This window comes from Arvicola amphibius, chromosome X (assembly GCF_903992535.2).
Source record: "Arvicola amphibius chromosome X, mArvAmp1.2, whole genome shotgun sequence".
Lineage (NCBI taxonomy): Eukaryota > Metazoa > Chordata > Mammalia > Rodentia > Cricetidae > Arvicola > Arvicola amphibius.
Window position 1 is genome coordinate 86,852,536 of NC_052065.1, and position 15,381 is coordinate 86,867,916.

The 15,381-nt window shown below is 44.4% G+C and overlaps 1 protein-coding gene across 2 annotated transcripts in view; it reads right to left on the minus strand.

Moving 5' to 3' along the window:
- Btk (Bruton tyrosine kinase) overlaps positions 1-12,174 on the minus strand; it is a 43,783-nt gene extending 31,609 nt beyond the window's left edge. The window contains exons 1-3 of one of the 2 annotated variants that reach the window (XM_038316292.1): positions 12,062-12,174; positions 3,343-3,513; positions 2,274-2,372 (exon numbers count right to left, since the gene is read on the minus strand). In XM_038316292.1, the coding sequence (XP_038172220.1) occupies positions 2,274-2,372; positions 3,343-3,483 (240 nt within the window). In that variant the 5' untranslated portion in view covers positions 3,484-3,513; positions 12,062-12,174. The remainder of the gene's footprint in view (positions 1-2,273; positions 2,373-3,342; positions 3,514-12,061) is intronic. The other variant, XM_038316294.1, reaches the window with a different exon arrangement.
- Between the last annotated feature and the right edge of the window lie 3,207 nt (positions 12,175-15,381).

Here is a 15,381-nt window from a genome sequence, read left to right on the forward strand (position 1 = left end):
TCTTGCTTTCACATGCACACAAGCAGGTGTGCATGCATTTGCATACACTTAGACCACATACACCCAGACAAAAATAAATTAAAAAAATCCAAAACACCAACTCCCTCCCAAGAAAATAAAGGTAAATTGCAAAGCAAGGTATATAGTAGTATTGTTCTAATTATATAGGAGGGTAATTATTATTTAAGTGAATAGTGGGATTATACATCATTTTTCTTAGTTTTCTTATTTCTTTATTTTCCAGTTTCTATACTAGATAGGCATACTCCTATAAACAGGAAAAATAAAATGATAAAAAAAATCAGCTCAATAATCAGCAGGTGCTATTCCCCGGAAAGAGCCTGGGAATTCAGGGAGAATAGACCATAAGATATTAAGGAATCTAATCTTGGGGATGGAAAGATGGCTTAGCAGTTAAGAGCACTGGCTACTCTTCTAGAGGACCCTGGTTTAGTTCCCAGCACCCATATGGTGGCTAACAAGCATCGGGAAGTAAAGCTCCAGACGATCTAATGACTCTCCTGGCCTCTTCAGGTAGGTACAAGGCGAGAACACAGTGCACAGACATACATACGGGCAAAATACCTCCACACAAACAAATTATAAAATAGCAATAGTGAAATTAAAAAAAAATAGACTCTAATTTCATGCTTGTGATTACAGCACTTGGAGGGATGAGGTAGAATTGCAAAGAATTAAAGGTCAACCTGAGCTGCATGGTGAATCCCAGACAGCCTAGGATACAGAGGGAGACTCAAATACATACATACATACATACATACATACATACATACATACAACTCTTTAAAAATTAACTCTCCCGTGGCTCAGCCTTGGCATGGAGACTTCCTCAAGCCATAGCTCTGACACTGACAGCTGCAGGAGGAAAGTCAATCCTCTTTGCCCCTGTGAGAGGGCAGTCCAGCAGTATTTTAGGTGGGGGTTGTAAACTTTTCCAGGTTAAGTGTGTACCTGCTAAGAAGGAAAGATGCTGACTTGGTATCACCAATTCGTGAGAGACTGAAGACCTTTCAGGCTGGAAAGGATGGATGGTTCAGTGGTTAAGAGCACATAACTGCTCCCCCAGAGGGTCCATGCTTGGTCCCAAGAAGCCACACTCACTCACAACTGCTTGAAATTCTAACTCAGGAATCTGACACTGGCCTCAGGGGGGTAAACACACAAATGCAAACATGCGCACACATTCACACACACACACCCCATAATTAAAAATAAAACAAATTTTTTAAAAATGCAAGCAAGCTGGGCGGTGGTGTCACACGCCTTTTATTCCAGCACTCGGGAGGCAAAGGCAGCAGATCTCTGTGAGTTCGAGGCCAGCCTGGAACTAAGAGCTAGTTCCAGGACAGGCTCCAAAGCTATAGAGAAGCCCTGTCTCGAAAACAAAACAACACCAACAAAAGCAAGCAAATTCTCTTTTGGCAAATTCTTTTTTAATCTCCCCCTCCTCTCTCTCTCTCTCTCTCTCTCTCTCTCTCTCTCTCTCTCTCTCTCTCTCTCTCTCTCTCTCTCTCTCTCTCGGTCTCTCTCTCTCTCTGTCTCTGTCTCTGTGTGTGTGTGTGTGTGTATACTCTCTCTGTGTATGTACATTCTTCAGGAGCATGTCTGTGGAGCTCAGGGGACAGCCTCAAGTGTCAGTCCTTATCTTTCACCTTCTTTGAGACGTGGTCACCTTTTTAGCTGTTGCATATGCCAGACTAGTTGGGCCTTGAGCTCCCAGGAATTCCCCTGTCTCCACCTCCCATCTTGCCATAGGGGTGCCAAGATTACAGATGCACTGCTGGGTCTGGCTTTAGGTGAGTTCTGAGAATTCTCAAGTCCTTGGGCTTGTCTGGCAAACACTTTACCACTGAGCCATCTCCCAGTCTGAATAAAAAACTGACTTTCCTTTCTTACATTCTTGCTTTCTCTCTGTTTCTGTGTGTGGGTGGGTGGGTGGGTGGGGTGGGTGTGTGGGTGTGTGCATGGGCGTGAGTGTGTCCACACTCGTGCAGCAGTTCTCATGTGGAGATGAGAGGACGATTTTCAGGAGTTGGCTCTCTGCTTCCACTATGTGAGGTTTATGGATAGAACTCAGGTCATCAGGCTTGGAAGCATTTTCCCTTATGCATAGGGCAAGCTCGCTGGCTCCCTAAAGAAACAAAACTGTTCTACAGTGCACGACAACAGCGCCATTCTATTTGGAGTATTTGGAAGTTCCAAATGCCTTCCAACTCCGTAGCTCTCCCTCCTTGACCCTGGCCTCTTCTCACCGGAATCTGTCTTTCTGGCGGAGGATTTTTTTCAGGAACCACTGTTTCAACGCAGGTGATCTTCTCCACATCTATCGAACCTTTCTTGCTGCCTCTTCTCTGAAGGAATGAGGAAGAAAGTGGAGAAAGATTAAGAATGTTCAAGCAATCGGGCATTTACACATTGTTATTTAATCAGTCTCTGTGAGATGGCACATAAAGCCTAACAGAACCCTGAACCCCGTTTCTGTTTATTTTTGAGACGGGGTCTCACTATGCAGCTCTGGCTGGCCTGGAACTCCCTATGTAGACCCAACTGAATGCTGGGATTAAAGGTGTGTGCCCCTAGCAGAACCTGTTATTTTTAAAGTTAAAAAAAAAATAACCCAACCTCTATCTAACCTTTAAATACCAAATTGGAGACACATTGCATAGAAGGATAAACAATTATGTGCAATTTTGTAGCAAGAAATAGGCAATGATGACTTCTTGAATTTTATTCTCAACAAGCATATGTATTGTGGCTTTTTTTGGGGGGGGGGGTTCGAGACAGGGTTTCTCTTTAGCTTTGGAGCCTGTCCTACAGAACTCACTCTGTAGACCAGGGTGGCCTCAAACTCAGAGATCCACCTGTCTCTGCCTCCCAAGTGCTAGGATTAAAGGTGTGCACCACCACCGCCTGGTTCATATGAGTTATTGCCAACCACAAGATTCTATCACCTTTTTTGTTTTGTTTTTTGAGACAGGGTTTCTCTGTAGCTTTGGAACCTGTCCTGGAACTAGTTCTGTAGAACAGGCTGACCTTGAACTCACAGAGATCTGCCTGCCTCTTCCTCCCGAGTGCTGAGATTAAAGGCCTGCACCACCACCACCCCACACACCTTCTAACACTCTTGAATTTTTTCCCTGGCATGATTGTGCCTAGTCCTAGGCTAGGAAATACTTGTCAGAGTTTGTTGTAGTTAGGTCAATTTTATTTCTATGCCCTCCTACCCTGTCCATGGAAGCCCTATCTTGTGCCTCACATAAGACCGAAGACGACTAAATCCTTGAACTGGTGAATTTCAGACTTCACATTTGGGAAACTTACCCCACGTTCAAAGTCATACTCATAGTAGGAAAGTTTCTGCACAGTCAAGAGAAAGAGGCGCTTCTTAAAGTTTAAAGGGGATGTTTTCTTTTTCTGTTGGGAGCGCTTCAGAAAGATGCTCTCCAGGATCACTGCAGCCATGGTTTCCTCTCGCCGGGACTGGCTGCTGTGCTGCGGATAAGGACAGATCATGAGGTTTTAGCATAGTCATCTCTATCCCTCCTGGCTCCTCCTCAACCCTGCTACCCGTTTGAAATGAAACACGCATGCGCAACACCAGCAAGGCGCCTTCTGTCTGCCTGATCTCCTGCTTCCACAGTCCCCAACTCTGAACACTGAACCATGCCTAGCTTCTTGTATAAGGGAACTGAATGCTCTAGCTAACCAACAACGTGTACAGGCCGTTGGTAACGTTGAGACACCGCTTTACACTGTTTATCCTTTTCTGTCAAGTCGCCAGAATCTGTAAATGGCCAACATTTCTGTGAAACTCTTGACCCGGATATTCTCAGAAGGGATAATTCGGGCACCAGAACTTCACTATGGCAGATACTGGACTTTCCGTTGCCGGTTTCCTGAACAATAGATATAATTTTTCAAGAGTTAACCCATTCAGGTTTGTAGCCAAAAGGACACGGGAGGGTTCACCTGTACTTAGGAACACACAATAACCGCCATTCGACTGATTTAGCTCATGCCCTGCTGTCTGGGTTACAAAGGACAGAAGTTTTGTTTTCAAGTTGAGAACAGTTTTACTACAGTGGATTGGTGCTTTGGCCTCCCCTCCTCTTTCCTTAGATAGTTTCTTTTAGACGACAGGCAGCAGTGATGTAACTATAGAGCAATGGCTAAGAGCACTTGTTGCTCTTGCAGGCAGCCGGCGTTCAGTCTCCAGCACCATACAATGGCTCACAACCACCTGTAAGTGAAGTTCCAGGATATTTGGTGCCTTCTTCTGACCTCCACGGGCACCAGACACGCAGGTAGTGCATATATGTAATTGCAGGCAAAACACTCATAACCGTGCAATAAAATTTAAAAAGTAAATCATCTTTTTCTAAAAAAAAAAGTAATGTAACTATGTTGCTGTTAAGAATGTCAACTGCTGGGGCTGGAGAAATGGTTCAGAGGTTAAAAGCATTGCCTGCTCTTCCAAAGCTCCTGAGTTCAATTCCCAGCAACCACATGGTGGCTCACAACCATCTGTAATGGGGTCTGGTGCCCTCTTCTGTCCCTCAGGCATACACACAGACAGAACATTGTATACATAATAAATAAATAAATATTAAGAAAAAAAGAATGTCAACTCTGCTCATGTGGGAAGAACAATATGCTTAGAACACTCCAGAAAATTTCATGAACCCTCAAAGAGTCTTTGTGGTGCTGAAGATGGAACACAGGGCCTTGCACGAGGGAGACAAGGACTCAACCACCAAGGTACATCACTAGCCTCTTTGAAATTTATATTGTATCTCTGAGACAGCATCTCCCTGTGTAGCTCATGCTGCCCTTCAGCTCATTTGGTGGCCCAGGCAGGCCTGGCCTGCTGCCTCAGCATCTAGAGTGCTATCTAGATTATAACCCTGCAGCACCAGGCATGGCTCACCAATGGCTTCTTCAGACAGACAGATGGACAGACAGACAGACACACATACACACACCACATCAATCCATCTAAAGTTTATACACAGTTTTATAAATTGTTTTCATTGGAATCATTAATGAAAAGATGATAGCCATAAAAATGGAACATAGACAAAAAAATTCATCAGCTCTCCCCAGAATTTTGTGAGGAGCAGGGCGCTTTCCCTACAAGGGTGTGGAGCTTTATTTCTTTATTTTCACCAGATTCCTTTTGCTTCTGGTGGCACCATGGAAACCAAACAAGTCAAGTGTCAAGTCACTTTCCTTTTTTTGTTTTGTTTTCTTTTTTGTTTTTTGAGACAGGGTTTCCCTGGAGCCCTATAGCTTTGGAGCCTGTCCTGGAACTAGCTCTTGTAGACCAGGCTGGTCTCGAACTCACAGAGATCCACCTTCCTCTGCCTCCTGAGTGCTGGGATAAAAGGCGTGCGCCACCACCGCCCGGTGCACTTTCCTTTTTTTCACTGAAAAACTGACTTCTTTTTCAGTAGGAAGAAAGAGGGGGTGTCTTTTTTCAAAGCCCGGTGCCCTCCACAGTTATTTGGCTCTGTCTTGTGGTGCAGACAGTCCTATTATCATGATGGGAAGACAAGAACGGATCCCAGGAATGTCCAAATGCTCAGGATGACCTTCGCCTTCTGTTTACTGCAGAGCTGCTGCTCGCTTCTGGCAGTGGATCCACCGGACAAATGTTTTGTTGGTGATCTTTAGAGAGAAAGGATGCAGAAACTCAAACCTTTCCCTGCACCTCACTGCATAAGTCTCCTTCTTGGCCTCTGTCTAAAATGGACTCCCACCAGAGTGACAAGCTGGCAAGATTATGAGCAGTCAGTCCTACCTTCAGTTTCAGCCCAAACACCTAAGAAGTTCCTCTTAGAGCACTGCCCCCCCCCCCCCGTTTCCTAATGAGTAGTGGTAAAAGCGCAACCATACTCCAGTCTTCTTAGCTGCTAAGTCGTGGAGACCTTTGTAATAATACCACTCGTGCATCATGGTGAATTACATCAAGCACCTCTTTCAGAATCGCAGACGCAAATTACAGAAGGTAAAATAAAACCCTAAGGAAAGTGAGTAGCATAAGCAGTGCAGAGGATCAAAAGCATCCCAACAAACCATGCCAAGTTGTTTGTGTGTGCCAGAGAGTAAAGGTCGCGGGGCCTTTGACCTTCAATTATGTTGTAAATCTTAGTGGACACACTCCCTGGTTAGACCCAGCATTGGTTTCAGTCCTGATAATGTCCTCTATGTCCTGTAAGACATATGCTGGCTGTCGCCTCTGCCTGCCTTCCTTCCTTCCTTCCTTCCTTCCTTCCTTCCTTCCTTCCTTCCTTCATTCTTTTCTTCAACACATCTAATTCATACAAGAGGAAGCCTTCTGTCTCTCTCAAATGCCTGTGCTGAGGTAAGGTTTACTGCTGAAGTATGAGGAAGTAAGCAACCATCACCCCTCTGAGCCAGGAGTGAGATGGCCTCTAGCACTAGACCATTGAGCTGCAGTTATTGCAATTTCCATAGTTTGACTGCTTCTCTCCCATTCCTTAGAGTGAAATCCAGACTCATACAACCTCAAAATGTGGCAGTTCTTCCTTAGGCTCCTCTGGTCCTTTAGCCGATAATAGAAAAGGAGAAACATCTATCTCTGCATCTCCCAGAAGGCTGGCATAGTGTAGCGGACTACTCTGTGTTAGCAGGTAGAGCCTTGTAGCTACTCATTGTGGGAAACTTCTATTTTGTCTCTAACAATTCCATTGGGTAATAGAAGTAATCCAAACACAAAACATGCATGATGAGGGCTGCCCCTGCTCGTGTTAATCAAGGGGTGGGAGACAGGATTGAAACAGAAGAAATGTCACATATACTGAGAGAGGATCATAGAGATGATGCAAAAGAAGAGGGAGGAAAATGACAGAAAATCTGAGTTGTTTGTATAACATATGGTTTCAGTATTATAACATTACTGAAGTCTGAATACAAGGAATACACGAAGCCACCTTTTTTTCATCCTCCCAGCTCTACAAGCAGCAGTAGAATTCAGAAAGAGGAAGACCGTTAGTAAGAGGTCAGTCATCATACAAACTGCACTATGCCAGGGAAGTAATATAAATAACAAGTGAAGAGTCAATAAATAAAAGCATCTGTGGCAATCATCCTCGCCTATGATAAGACAAAGCACTACCAGGGACAACACTGGAGCGACATTCCATAACTACACAGCTGGCCTGTGGTTGAAGAGAGTTCATGAAACAGATGCGAATCAATTGTACCCCAAACAACTCCTTAACCAGGATATTCAAGAGGTATCAGTTTCTCATTATTTCTCCTTTAAAGTTCTGGGTAATTGACCATCAAACATCTGGCCATTTCGATTCTCTCTGTAGGGATAGGAAGAGAACTCCTGCTCTGGTGCCGTTCACCTGCCAGGCACTTTGGTTTATTATTATTATTATTATTATTATTATTATTATTATTATTATTATTAATTTCTGGTTGTGGTGCTGGGAATGAAGCTCAGGGTCTTATTCCTACTTGTCTAGAGCTCTTCCACTGAGCCACACAGCCCAGCTTCTGATCAACATCTTATGTGTGTTATTCCAGCTGTTCTTCACAACAGACACACGGGCTCTAATATCTGTAGGCTGCGTGACTTGTCCAGTGCCATCCCTCTATAGCTCTGCTGTGTAGCTCTTGCAGTTTGTGAGCATGCCATACTTCCCAGATTGATTTAAATTGAATTTTTCTTTTCTTTGCCACAAGGTCCCATGTAGCCCAGGTTGTTATCAAATTTTCTATGTCGTCAAGATAGACCTTGGGCTTCTAATCCTCTCCTGCCTCTATCCCCTGAGTGTTGGGATGTGTGCACTCCCACACCCAGGTTATGTGGTGATATCAAACTTCCCTTCCTTTTCCATCTTTCCTTTCTTTTCCTCTTCTCTCCTCTCCTCTCCTGTCCTCTCCTCTCCTCTTCTCTCCTCCCCTCCCCATCCCTTCCCTTCCCTTTTCTTTCCTTTTCTTTGAGGCAGGGTCTCATTCTGTAGCCCTGGCTGTCCTGGAACACTATGTAGACCAGACTGGCCAGATCCTCTTGACTCTGTTAATTATTGCTAATTCCTGAAGATAAATGAGGTCTAGACATTTGAGTGTTACCAAGTTCAAGAAATGGTTAAAGAAGAGTTGGGTGCAGAGGAACTCCCAGAGATCCTCTTGCCTCTGCCTTCCAAAGTCTGGGATTAAAGGCATACTCACCATGCTCAGGCAGAAAAAAAGGTCTTTAAAATGGCATCTCCATAGTAACAAAGCAACCCAATTAGGAGTTACTGAAACATTGTTTAGACTCTACTTATCTTGTCAGCATTACAGGCGACCAAATTCATGGTAAAACCTAACACTAACAATAGCAATTTTCAATTGAATTTTTGTTTCCCTTTGGTTAGACGTTTATTTTTCCTTATTATATCAAAATAACACAAATTCATTGTAGAAAATTCTTTCAAGTTCAGGGATATTAAAAATTTAAAAATCAGTTACGAACCTCATATATAGATGTGTTAGTATTTTGGCATCTTTTTTATTTTTTCTGTGCACATTTCTTATTGTAGTTGCATTTATATTGCACATACCATGTATAGTTTGCTTATGTTTAAAATTATCTATGTATCCATTCATTCAGCCATGCAACAATACTTTTTGCCAAAACAAAGTTTCTAAGATTCTTGTTTACCATTATTGCTAGCCACGCCTGTGAAGTAGGCATGTTATCTCAGCACTCCGGAGGCTGAGCTAGGAGGACACAGAGTGAGTTTAAGGCCAGTCTGAGCTGCACAGAGAAACCCTATCTCGAAATCTAAATAGCAAGAGCAATACCAACAACAATAATTAATAATAATGATGATGATAAAGAATCAAAGAGATGGCTCAGCAGTTAAGAAGAGCGCTTTCTATGCTTCCAGAGGACCTGAGTTCAGTTCCCAACATCCACATGAAGCCATTCACAGCTGCCAGGAACTCCAGCTCAAGGGAATCTGACACTCTCTGAAAGCATCAACACACACTTATGCACACACACACACACACACACACACACACCACACACACACCACACACGCACACGCGCACACCAGACACAGACCCATACACCATATACACACTGACACACATGCACAGATACAGACACACACATACACACCACAGACACACATTCATACAGACACACACATACCACACACAATGCGTAAAGAAACGTGAAAACTGTGTGTGCACTTTGCATTTTGATACTCATTGCCAAAATACTTTCCAAAGAGCATGTCTATTCCTGCTCCAAAGAGCAGGGTTTGAGAGCCTGAGTCCCCTTTGCCCTCCAGCTTTCCTTCATTTCCACTTCACTGCCAGTCATTTTCTAGTCTGCTTTTATTGTTCACTAACTTTTTCACTGGGTCAGTGGTCTCAAATTCTAGTTTGTCTTAGTCTCCCACTTGCCTACAATTCAAGTCCTCGGAACTCTCCGAACTTTCTTTTGAGGAGTGAGACTTCATTTTCATTTTGGTAAGGGTCAGCAGTGAGAAGAACTGAGGCTCAAATAACCAGTGTTACCCAAAGTCTTTACGTTTTGTGGCTCATTGGAAGAGGCCTTTCAAAGAGTGGGGAGTGGGGAGAAATGCCTGTGATTAAATGGTCCAGGTTTATGAAGCTCTCAGATCATACTCAATTGCTCTATATGAACCTCTGCCACAAACTGAAAGTTACACGTGGCAATTGTTTCAGGCTCCTCAGAGGCGTGTTCCCCTCCCCCTCCCCTGACGGCTTCATGCATAACCAAGCAGGTTTGGAGTAAAATAAGTCAGTCTCCTCCATAACAACAACTACTTCTTCCTCCTCCTCCTCCCCCTTCACCCTCCTCCTCCTTCTCCACATTTGTGAAACAAGGTCTAGCTCTGCTTTTCAGGTTGATCAGGAACTCCAGGTAATCCTCCTGCTTCAGCCTCCTGAGCATTGGGATTACAAGTATGTGCCCCTGCACCCAACTCCTCTTTAACCATTTCTTGAACTTGGTAACACTCAAATGTCTAGGCCTCATTTATCTTCAGGAATTAGCAATCAGATCCCAGCATTGCTGAGGGAAACGTAGACATGCAGACACGGATGACTCTCGGGAGAAGGCCCAAACTTTGGTTTTCAGCAGCCATATCTTCCCCGTTAGAACTGACTTCCTGCTATGGCTCTAGACCACTGACAAGAGACTCTATGGGAAATTTGCTCAAATGGAAATAACAAATCATAGTGACTATTTAAAATTGCATCAAGACCCTATGAGAAGATAGAAAGTTACACTAGTTCTTCGCCATAAGGCATTTGCAAAGTGTCTGAACAAGACAGCAACAGCCATAAGCAACAAGAACCTGGATTTTTTACACAAGCAAATAGATTAAACTTTTTTTAAAAAAAAAAAAAAGTCAGGTCAGGTGTGGTAGTGTCCACAAGCAATACCGGCACACAGGAAAGTTAGGCAGAAAGACCACAAGTTTGAGACGCGTCTGGGCTACATAGCCTTGGCTAGATGGGTAAGACTTTAGTTCCAAATAAAATAAATCAAAAACGTCAGAATATAGTGGATAAGGCAAGCCTTAAGGGATACTGCATGAGTGTAATACTTCAGGTTTCTATGAGAATTTGCATTTTGTGGCTTATTTCAAATTATTGAGAAAGGCAATAGTCTGCTTGCTTCAGAAGTGTGGCATGCACAATGAGGGAAGGAGCAGAACGAAAATGTTCATCTAACAACAAAGAGGACCACCTCTGAGCCGCCTGCAGTGTCCCTCGGCCAGCCTCTGGACTGCTGCTACTCCTGCCTCTGGGATTGCAGGGTGTGGGGTCAACACCCCAGCCCCTACCCCCACTGCTGCTCTAGAACCACACAGCAGGGGTTTATCCAGCCTTGAGAGCTGGGTAGTAAGGAAAGTACCGGTTCATTTGGAGGTCTGGAGACTCACTACAGAAAGCCTCTGTCGGCTTGATCAGAACAGCAGTCTGAATCTAAAGCTCACACCATTTGCCCCTAGGCCAACCCTATGGGCCGCTGGCGCTGGCAGGGCTCCGGAGGAGCAAAACTAGTAAGGACCGCTGAGATCCAGCACTTACTTTGGCCAGGGGCCTGCCTTATCAATTTCACGTTTATTTACACACATAGTCCTGGCAAGAACGTCCAAGGAAAGCCACAGGCAGGTGGGAAGGGGGAAGAGAAAGGCAAAACAGCTTGAGGAGAAAGTGGCAAGATAAATTTGATACAATTTAAAGGCTATTAAGTGCTGCTTCTGGATCAGGAGATAGCGGCCAGGAAATGAGAGGAGAAATATTGAAGCCAGGAGAAAAGGCAGCCATGCACATGGTAGGCAATGGTAAGAAGAAAAACCTTCCCGGAGACCTCAGGGGTTGGCCACACTGTCTCTGCTGGGGCGGAGGCTGCTTTGCGCTGGCCCTGTCTCCTACCCACTGTTACCACGAGGTTCCCACAGCCTCCACACAATCCTTTCTAGAAGCCATCTCATCCTTGTAATATTTGATCTGTTGAAGGCCAAGCCAAGTCGCCTCCGTCCCATGCAGCACAGGCCTTTCCCCATTTAGTACTGCCATTTGAGACCCATGAGCTATTTTAGAGGTTTTGCAGCTTAAGCGGACTCTTAGAATTCCTTCTTCTATTGATATGAGGACACATTTCGGGTCTTCAATCAGTATCTGGTGAAAATGGCTTGCTTTCACCCTATGGCTGTCTGTAATGTTGCTTTCCCACCAAGAGCTGCAGAGCTCCATTTCCAAGGTTGGCTACTTTTTCAGATGGTCACCTCAGGTCACTGTCTCCTCTTCCTACAGCCACCCCCACCACACTGGCCATCTCCAGAAGACCTTCACATTCCCCTCCATCATTGGAAGGGCATGCCAGGGTCTTCTGCTGGTGACACTCCCATTCTCCATGAGTCTCCTCCACCAGCAGATACATGGAAGCAGCCATGTTTCCTGTCTGTCTTTTCAGGGTCCCAACAGAAGTCCTTACGGCTGCTGCCCCGTCTCTGCGTCACCTCAGACCCACCTCAATTTTGACTTAATGCAGGCAGCTTCCCAGACGTAATGAGATGCCGGGACTTGGAAGGTGGGACTCGCTCTCTGAAGACACTGGCCCTGGAGACATATTCTTACAGTCCAGAGAGGAAGGACAGTCTGAACAAACCCCACCCTTTCGCAGCCACTCAGTTCCCTTTTTTTGTTTCCTGACTTAAACCAATGCCTTTTTTTTCTTCTTAGCAATATGGTCTCTGGTTCCGTGCTGCAGTCCCCATTCTGCTCCCCCCAACTCTCCCCACCCTCATTTGCCTGGGACCTCTTACACTAATAGAGTCCAGTTTGGAGAGAACCTTACCTTTACCCGGGGCTGCTGAGTCCCTAAGATTACGGGGCAGGACCGAACACACAGTCATCAGGCTACCCTCCCTGGGGTAAAGGGATGACATACCTAAAGAGATGTATGGGGGTGTTCAGCACAGGAAGAAAGATGTCCAAGCTGGCAAGACACAGAACCAAGCCAGTGTCTTGAAGGTCTCTTGTCCCCTCAGGAGGGGAGCCACAGGGTCACGCAGTTCAACTTGTAGGATGAAGAGGGCTCCCTCAGAGACCCTGAAATACATAGCCTGACAGAGGTAGAGACAAGACTTCCCCTGCTGAGTCATTTTCTAAGAAAGTTTTTTTTAACAGATAAATATGCCTGAAATGTAAGCCCACACAAAGACTTGTGCCCTTCCCCATTCTTTGGTGAATGTTCTTTTGTGAATATTCTTCCTTCAAGATTCAACCTCATGAGGAAAGACACTTATAATCCAGCTGCTAGGGTGATGCAGGTAGGCTGGTCACAAGTTCAAAGCCTGGACAGCATAGGAGATTCTGTCTCATTTTTTCTCTCTCAAAGATAAACAATTTACAGCATTTTCTTTGATTCTGCAAAGCAGTAAACAAGACAAGATGTATTATTTGAAACCTGCATGTTACCTCCACGGGCCCCTAGTTTGTGTTCAAGCTTCTGTTTTCTCCCCAAGAATTCTCTAAAGAAATGCAGCCAGTAACTGCCACAAACCTGAAGGTGTCAGAGCCCCCAGACTGATTTTCTTGTCTGTGTCATGGGGCACTTTTGTATCGCCTTCCCCTGAGATGCTACACTCCAATATGGAAACATATCACTGATCCCAAAAACTGATCAGAATGTTGAAAGCACCGGGAGTTTAAAAAAAAAGCATTTATAAAATGGAAGGTTGGGAAATCATTGCATTGGTATAGATGGACGGGCACCAAGTGTTACATGGCTCTCTCTACTTTACTGACAAGTTATGTCCTTTCCCTGGTCACATGTAGTAACTGTTCCAGTCATCAATGGAGTGACCACAGACATTGACCATCCCTCTCTTTTCTTTAGTCAGACACTCCTTGTCACATGCCCCATCCTTTCAAAAGGTCCATTTGCGATAGGAATTGCTAGTTCATAGGGGCACCGTGGGAAAATAGACAGGGAGGCAAAGGGGAAGGGCAGAATAAAGCTACTTCTTCACCCTTGGCTCCCAGCCACTCAGCTAGCACACTCATTCATACCAACAGAACTATGCCCAAACGGAACAGTACGGACAAATAAGCTTATAGTACAGATGCAAATGACTACCACTGGATAGACTGCGAGACGGTCTAGCAGGCAAAAGCACTTGCTGCCAAGCCTGATGACTTGTGTTCAATGTCCACGGAAGGAGAGGAGGTGGCAGTAGTGCTTGTGAAAATGGTACCTGGGCTTTGCTGACAGCAGCTAAAAGATATGGCAAAGCAGAAACATATATGACTGAGAGTCAAGATGACACGGGGCTTTTTTTGTAGAAGTAAAATCTCTGGAGGAAAGTGAATGTCTCACACACTGTGCAATGCCGGACTATACCTAGATTCTTGTCTTTAGTTCTGAGTGTTTCATTTTAGGGAAAATAATGAGCAGAGACATGTAGACTATTGCTAAACAAATTTTGAACTATAGGGTGAATAATTTGGGGGGTCTAATTAATATTCTATTGTTTATTTGAAATTAGATAAGAGAGCTGACTTAAGTGTTTTCACCCCTACACACACATACACACACACACACACACACGTAGGCAATATTGGATGGTGATGGTTGTGTTGACTGTGGCAGTTATACAAGATAGGTGTATATCATCATATTGTATATCTTCAATATATGCAATTTTGTCAATGAAATATTTTAAAATAAAAAGTTCTGCTGGGCATTGGTGGTGCATGCCTTTAATCCCAGCATGTGGGAGGCAGAGGCATGGGAATCTCAGTGCATTCCAGGCCAGCCTGGTCTACAAAGAGAGTTTGTTACACAGAGAAACCCTGTTTCAAACAAACAAAAAAGTTTCCCAAACCACATCACATGGGGAATGAGTAAAGAAACAAAGTTTGATTAGATGAAGAAGGCTAATTGTCTTTTTAATTCCAGATTACTTACATGAACAACAAAAACAAAACAAAACAAAACAGAAAAACAAAACAGAAAAAAACTTTAGAAACTCCCTAAAGGCCAGTGAGGTTTTTAAGAGTCTAGACAGAGGAAAATACTGCTGGACTTCAGGTTGGCAGCTTGGCAAAGAAATGTAGCAAGCTATGGTGTTGTTATTATCTTAGCCCTGGAGACCACCCAACAAAAATGTGGGTGGAGTCAACTTGTTTCTGGAGCATTATACTCCTAACATCAGCTCCTGGGCCACTGCTGCCTCCTCTTGCATTCTAGCCCAAACATCTACCCTGTAGGTGCCTCTCCTTCCCTGTGTGATATACTGGCTAAGACTAGGAATTATGTGCTGTTAAATGGCCGAAGGTTGAATTCCAACTTCCAAAATAAACCATGTGTGTGACTTTGGATAGGTCAGGTGCCTCAGTTTCCTCATTTGGTAAATACTAGTCATAGGAAACAGCTTCTGAAGATTGGCAGGATTCAAGAGGCAGGCATCCAGACACGGCAGCACATAGCACATACATGTGGCCCCCACCACTCAGGATAAGGATTTTCAGCTACATAGGTGAGTTTATAAAAGGTCACCCTGGGATTTCTGAGGCTCTCCCCACCCCAAAGACAGCTGTTATAATAGGCAGGCCATGTATTATATAATCATATTATAATATTATGCGATAGTAAAGGAAATAGAATCACAGAATGCATGGGGGTGAGGTGTGCTTCTACCACTGTTGATGGCGGACCAAAGCTTTCACATGCCACTGGATGAATGCCCTCCCCCTGGAAAATGGAAATAGCATTACCACGTTCCTCCTAGACTCACTCTGAGAATCTATTTTAAAACTCAGCTAGCTTCCTTCAACCTTTCTCTG